Raw genomic sequence first — 7,347 nt, 5'->3', positions numbered from 1 at the left:
TTATGCTTCCCATTAATCTTTCCGTTAGCTAAGTGTGTTATTGGATAAGTAATAATTCACAATATTAAACGGATTTCTGGATAAATTCAACCCTTTTATAATTGGAAATGGATTTCTAGAGTAAAATATTGGTGAACTACAAGAAACCCTTTTAGTAGGATATGTGCGGCTATGTGGTCTAGTGGTATGACACTCGCTTTCGGATCGGAAGGTCCTGGGTTCGAGCCTCGCTCGGCGCATAGTTGAGTCCTTGGAAAAGGCTCTTTACTCACATTCTCTGACCGTACTCAGGTGTAAAATGAGTACCTGGCCGCTAACAGCGTTGTCTCTGTCCGAAAAAGTGTAATATCGCCTAACAGGCGTCATGTCCCGTCCTAAATGTTGAGTGTTGCTGTTGGTCAGGGACCCCTTGTAAAGCGCTTTGAGCACGTTTAGTGGATATTGCGCTATATAAAAGCTCAATTTATTTATTTATAGGATGAATTAGGCTAGAATAATAGTACAAATTCGGGTAGCAAGCATAGAAATATCTACATACAGGTAACCAAGACCCATAAGAATAACATCTAGTCTCTCACAGTGGTTCTATAGCATACATTGTAGTATTTTTCATGCTTTGTAAACATATGTAATGTTCATGGTTTCAACCTCATTTGCACGATTAAAGGGTATTGGAGTCATTATCTCCCCCATTTGTTTAGTCGATTCCTTCCCAGAAAAATAATAAATCAGGGGATATAACCACATGTGTAAACATTCTTGTATAATTATTACTGTGTTACTTCCCTTGGCAATAAAATGGGGTGAGTGGTTTGTCTGTTTGTTCATCTTAACATTAACATGTCTGTATGTAGACGTCTACGTTCTTTGGATTTTTAAGCGCCTCGTTTTGGTTTTCTTTTAAATGAATTGAAAAAAAATAAATAAGTATGGCAACACAAAGGTTAAAAAAAGAACAAAAGTTTGAAATTGTAGATCGAAGGCTCTGCGGTACGGTTTCTCGTCTTGTCATTAAAAAAAAGTAAAGCTATATTGAACGTGGTCATTGGCCAGATGGGTGACAAAGATCGTGGTTAATTCTGGTCCCGACTTTGTGTCCTTGGGTAAGGCACTCTACAGAGATTACCCCACTTGACTCAGGTGCGAATGAGCACCTAACTATAGTCATTGACGGATATCGTAAGAGTGTTAGTAAAAAAAAAAAAGGACACCTAACAGGCGACTGGTATTCATAACTTTTCTACTGAGACACATAGGAGAATCTCAGCCGAGAGAGAAGTAAATAAAGTATCGATCATCTTAAGATAAAAGGTTAGACAAGAATATGATTTATTAGCCCCCCCCCCCCCCCCTATCTCCGATTAAACAAGGATATATAAACTTGACTGTTTCCCTTTCAGTAAAAACGGCAGCAAAGGCCAGTGTTAATGCCAAAACCGCATTACTCCAGGAGACCACCCCTACCTGTAGCCACATCAATCACCGCCTAGGTCTGGCATCGCGGAAAATTGCCATTTGAAATCCCAAATTTTGCCAAATTTTGCCACAAAAAAATGACAATTTTGCCACAAAAAATAGAAAAATTTGCCACATTTTGCCGTAAAAATTGCCAAATTTTGCAAATTTTGTTAACTAATCGGATAACTTTTTTTCGTTCCCGGGGACCCCAAATACTACAATGATCTGAAGATGCACACAAAAGTCACTCAGGTGCAGATCAGAATGAAAAATGATTTAAAACATCAATCTTAATCTTATATCAAAACAAAAGTACGAAAAACCTGCAAAGAGAGGTATCAAAATTTAATTAAACAAGATATTCATAGGAAATAAAACTGTTATAATAAAGGAACACCAAAGCCTTTAAGTTTGCTTCGTTGAGCCGCCTTCTCCTGTCTGAAAATACAAGATTATAAATGGAGAAGGACCTCTCAGCATCAGCAGAATTAAGGCAGGTGTATATGTATCTCTTTGCCAGCGTAGCAAGATGGGGAACATCTGAGCTAACACTGTTCCAAAAAACAGTCAGATCAAGTGGAATGCCTCCAGATGCCGACACTGCTCTTGGACCAAGAGACTCTTTATATCGAAGTACTTCTACACGAGGTACTTCATGAATACCAGGAATGGTCAAAGAATCAATATCAGAGTCAGCAATGAACACTAAATTGCAAGGATTGAAGAAAGGTATCTCCTTCAATAATTCCATCCCTGGTTGGCCTTCCGTCGATGAATATTTCTCAAGCTTTTCATTGGCCAAAGAGAAAGCTTGACAAAAACTATCCTGGAGCTGAAGCTTGAGATGTTGGTCCAGGTCATGCGGACAGTGTCTTTCTACATCTTGTAGGGTCACATGGCAAGATGAAAACTGGTCCTTAATTTCCATGAGCTTTGACCACGCCTGGTGAAAATAGAAATAAGAATAAGGCAAGGATTAAAAAACATAAGAAAGTATTTTTGTTTTGTAATTCTTTTCTTGCTCTAGTCAAAGACATTCAACTATAATGTTGTGTCCAAAGGCAGAGTTTCAACAAAGATGGAATCGTTTCATTAATAATGATACCTGCTCTTAATCTTATAAAATAAGATTTAAAGGTAGGAGGAGAAAATGAATATTTACTGTCATGGCGATTGGACGTTGGCTTTGGAATACATCAGTAGCTACAACGATGGACTGAGACTGCTGGATTATAAAGCTCATCTCTGCTTGAATTAACTGGCGCTCCGACACCGAGCAGAGGATATCATTCAAGTAGACTAACGACTCTGGAGCCGTGCGCCCACAGTGCTCCATTTCCTTCGCAATGAATGTGGCAAAGTGCTGCAAATTTTTCTCATGGTATGAGACCGCTTCAAACCAACAATTCCATCTGGATTTTGAAAAGGAAGTAAAAGAAATGATGCATTTTTAATTCATTTGTTAAATTGAATTTTTATTTGAAAAGAAGATAACATTATACCTACTTAATCTATCAGTTTTTGGCCTTATAGTATAGTCTGTTGAATTTACCATCATCATATGACTTGACCTAGTGAGGACTAATGTTAGGCATTGACTTTAATGGTTGACTATGACCCTCTTACTTTACCCCGAAATAATTGTGCAAGATAGCTTCCAATATTTATTTTTAAAAATTCTAGTGCATTTTCTTATATCAATGGTTAAAGCAAACTAACTTTGAAATAAAAAAATGATGACAATCTAAAAAGATAACATAATGGAATAATCAATTCTATTAAGCCATAGCAAGCACTTTCCCAGTCAGATACTTAATTAAAGCTCATCTTTTCAACAAAAAAAAGGGAGCAGATTACTATAACTGTAACATGATACTACTAAATATGTTTACTAACATATCAAATTAGGTAATAAGAATGACTGACCCTCCTATTTGTCAATATCCAATATTAACAATGTGTCACCTTTAGGTGAAAAAAGTTTTTTTAAAGACCCAGATGAATCATGACCAAGAAAGGAAAATTCTCAAAATCTCACCGTGTAGCGATTGGGTTTGGAGGCATCTTTGGAGATTTGACGAGTGGTGTCAGGAATCGCAGATATCTTGCCTTTCTGGCATTGGCGTTCCAAAATATCGCATTTGCAGCTTTGACGAATTTGTTGGTGCGATTGAAGGGCTTTCTGAAGGCATCACCCACTAGGCTCATGATATGAGCCATGCATGTGATATGCGTAGCATTTGGCATGAGCCCTTTCAATACATCATTGAAAGCCTTCCTCATGTATGCTGCATTGTCTGTGTTTACGGTGACGACGTCAGTAAACTTGATGCCAGTGGAGACTAAGCATTCAATTATGGCCGTCGCAACGGTTGTGTGGTTTGTGACAGACAAAAATCTTGTGTCCAAGAGGTAACTTTGGACTTTGTCCACATCAGCGCTCAAGGGTTCCAGTGGTGCAGCTAAGACATTGAGGACAAACCTGAAAAGATAGGCGATACAAATAAGAGAAAACACAAAATAACATATAGGGAAGGATGCAAAAGTGATATCATAATTGCTCTCAGCATTTAATTATAGAATTCAAACTAAGGATTCGAACTGATCACTGTGTATGTTGTGTTGTGTAGTACGCCCATATATATATATATATATATATATATATATATATATATATATATATATATATATATATATATATATATATATGATTGTGCGTGAGTGTGTGTGTGTGTGTGTGTGTGTATTCACCTGCCTCCTACTCCTATATATAAATTACTCTTTCGCTTTAGTTTCTACAAACATTGTCAGTCAAAAACAAAAAACAAAACCCACCTTCCAACATCATCAGACATTTCATCACAGATGATGGCCACAGGTTGTTTATAACTTTCTTATACATCACTTCTTTTTTGTTGGTGAACTCCCTCTTTAAGTAGCATTCCTGCAGCTGATGAGCTTGTGGAATGGCACCACCGTTTTCAACTCTTGTCTGCAAAAAGTTTCTGACTGCTGGGTGGTCAACCTTCGATAAGGGAATGTTTGCTGCAGCAAACATTGAAACAACTTCATTGCAGATATCATTTCTTGCTGAAAGAAAGAAATTTAAAAAATAGTTTGTTAATATGAATAGCTTAAAAAAAAATAAGCTTTATATGGCGCAATATCCACTAAACGTGCTCAAAGCACTTTACAAGGGGTCCGTGGCCAACAGCAACATTTAACAGGTAGGATGGGACATGAAGCCTGTTAGGGGATATTACAATTTTTTTCGGACAGAGACAACGCTGTTAACGGCCAGGTACTCATTTTACACCTCCATTTCATGAGAGAATGTGAGTAAAGAGCCTTCTCCAAGGACTCAACTATGCGCTGAGCGAGGCTCGAACCCAGGTCCTTCCGATCCTAAAGCGAGTGTCTTTTCACTATACCACAAAGTATAATAAAAAAGAACAACAATGATAATAATAATAATAATAATAATAATAATAATAATAATAATAATAATAATCGTCATCATCATCATCATCATCATCATCATATAATAATAATAGTAATAATAATAATAATAATAATAATAATAATAATAATAATAATAATAATAATAATAATAATAATAATAATAATAATAATAATAATAATAATAATAGTAATAATAATACCCTCATCTTTTATATAGTTGTAATTGTATAGATTTATAGAGCAATATCCACCCAAAACTAAGTACTCATTTAGAGGGAAAGGGTGCACCACTCACCTTGCGTTGAAACTGTAGACGGTTTCTTCAAAACAGAATCCAATGTCCTCTGCTTCTTCACCGCTTCACTCTCATCCACGTCAGTGGCATGTGACCTCTTCATTCTTTCTTCTTTTGTTTTATGGTCTGCGGAATTGCGGTGGCTATCCACAGAAGACTTTCGTAAGTGGTCAATAACCTTGTTGCATGGTGTGCAGAATAGCTTTGAACCACTGACGTGGGTCCACTGGCTGTATTCTGAGTGTCGCTGGTGTGCAGTGACATGGCGAGCACATTTTGCCTTCTTCATGTCTAAACCAAGGAACTTGTCCATAGCGAGTTTGTAATCAACAAGTAGATGTAAGAGAAAAGAACGCCGGTAGCGAAACCAATTGAAGATAACAATAATAGCGTCACTCGTCACTAAGGTGAAAGTGAAAGTAGAAAAACTCCTTTTAATTGCAATGTAACGTCTATTAGTAGTATGGCAGTTTAAAAACCAGACTGGGCAGCTTCCAGTAGCAGTTTAAACAGACCAGGAGCTATGAGAAAATGAAAGAAAGGGACGATGCTGACTTTCGGAAATTCGCCACTTTAAAAAAACCACTCGGGTTAAATAATGGTGAAAAATTTAGATTTTTCATGAAATTTGTAAAATTTGCGGTAAATTGCGGAAAAGTGCGAATTTTGCGGCCGCAAATTTGCCATTGCGGCCGCGAAAAACCACGATGACAGCTAGGTTATTTCTGTGCCTAAAAACCCGTAAGGAAGTACAAAACATGGAATATAAGGACACTAAAATAGATTTAGAATACAGTGCTTGTTAGACTCACTGGTCTTAGGCGCCGAAAAATAATTTAAGACAAGTTATAACGTTTATATTAGGACTCTAGTCAATATCCATAACGTTGTGAACAATTCAATAAATACACGTATGTAATTCTAATATGCAATGAAATCTTGATAAAACCAACACGATCCGGCCAGAAATATTGGTCGACTTTAGGCCGACAAGCACTTACACACTGTCTGTTCACCTGGCTTTAGACCTAAGCGAGGTTGTCCTTTCTTGTTTGTTTGTCTTTAAGTGTTTTTCGACACATTTAGGCCATTTCAGCGCCAGTAAAAGGGGAGAAAACGGGAAAGTGAAAAGTTCTAGAATTACACTGAAAAGCACAGGAGAAAAAGTTAAACAAAGGTGAATGGTTCAACTAGGGAATAGATGTAGATAGATTCCAAGAGCATACCATCAGTGTACTTAGTTTGGGGTCATTTAAAAGTCTAATCCAGACACCAGCACAGGTCCCCACTAAAAGGAATGCACTCGAATGTCTAAAGAATATGATAATCCAAAACAGAAAACATAACTAAAAATAAATAACTGAGAGATGATTTAGTCAGACTTTTTATTTATGGCGAATGTTTTTCTGGTTTTTCTCAGCTGTCCCTCTATCTTATCAAAAATTGTAAAAAAATTGTGTCAACCTCTGAATCAATTTGAACTGAATATAATAGATTCTGGACCGCATTAATGCCATATCAAAACAGGTTTCTTATTTAAGACCTATAAAAACTACTTTAAAACCACTGTAAAAAATGTAAACAAGTTACCAAAAAATAAGATCTGAATTCCTCGTTTTCCCCCCAAAAAATCTCGTGCTGACACGGTTGTTCCGGTTATTGATTATGAGTTCCCGTCACACTAGTTTCCGAATAAAAACAACGCGCTTTAACTGTTATAAAGTTACAACTTATGTACGAGTAGTTTGCATCCAATTTTGAATTTGTGATTAATTGCATTTTATCTACATAATGTCGCGATGACTGAAGATTGATATGAAATCGCTAGCTTTAAATCATTTTAAATAGATAGTGATTATATTCTCAAAATTGTCAATTTTACATTGGATGCTGTTTATATATAACTTTGAAAAATATGTATCTATGCATGAACGTTTCATACAGCATTTACATGTTTTTAAAACCTATAGGCTCTCAAACTAGACTGTATGAAACGGAATCTCAATCAGTTCCGCTCTCGTAAAGCTTAAAAAGGACGGTTATGAGATTGGAATTTCACAATAAACCCTGAGATACGCAGGATTATCTGACAGAATGTGATGATCGATGTGCCCAGTATTTCTTTGTAGTTA

The 7,347-nt window shown here is 36.5% G+C and overlaps 2 protein-coding genes across 2 annotated transcripts; both read right to left on the bottom strand.

Annotated features, from left to right (window-relative positions):
* Nucleotides 1-1,498: 1,498 nt before the first annotated feature.
* LOC144968328 (uncharacterized) lies at nucleotides 1,499-4,331 on the bottom strand. Its single transcript, XM_078906588.1, has 4 exons — nucleotides 4,294-4,331; nucleotides 3,497-3,940; nucleotides 2,621-2,870; nucleotides 1,499-2,401 (listed from the first exon to the last, which is right to left on the bottom strand). Exons 1-4 carry the CDS (start codon nucleotides 4,311-4,313, stop codon nucleotides 1,808-1,810), a joined length of 1,308 nt encoding a protein of 435 aa, XP_078762714.1. The 5' UTR covers nucleotides 4,314-4,331; the 3' UTR covers nucleotides 1,499-1,807.
* Nucleotides 4,332-4,352: 21 nt separating this feature from the next.
* LOC144969334 (CGG triplet repeat-binding protein 1-like) lies at nucleotides 4,353-5,663 on the bottom strand. Its single transcript, XM_078908443.1, has 3 exons — nucleotides 5,216-5,663; nucleotides 4,455-4,548; nucleotides 4,353-4,416 (listed from the first exon to the last, which is right to left on the bottom strand). The coding sequence occupies exons 1-3, from the start codon at nucleotides 5,526-5,528 to the stop codon at nucleotides 4,353-4,355; spliced, it is 471 nt and encodes a 156-aa protein (XP_078764569.1). The 5' UTR covers nucleotides 5,529-5,663.
* Nucleotides 5,664-7,347: the final 1,684 nt, after the last annotated feature.

The sequence above is a fragment of the Berghia stephanieae genome, chromosome 3 (genome assembly GCF_034508935.2).
Source record: "Berghia stephanieae isolate SIO BIC M18660-M18661 chromosome 3, UCSD_Bste_1.3, whole genome shotgun sequence".
Lineage (NCBI taxonomy): Eukaryota > Metazoa > Mollusca > Gastropoda > Nudibranchia > Aeolidiidae > Berghia > Berghia stephanieae.
This window is presented reverse-complemented; position numbering and strand designations above follow the sequence as displayed.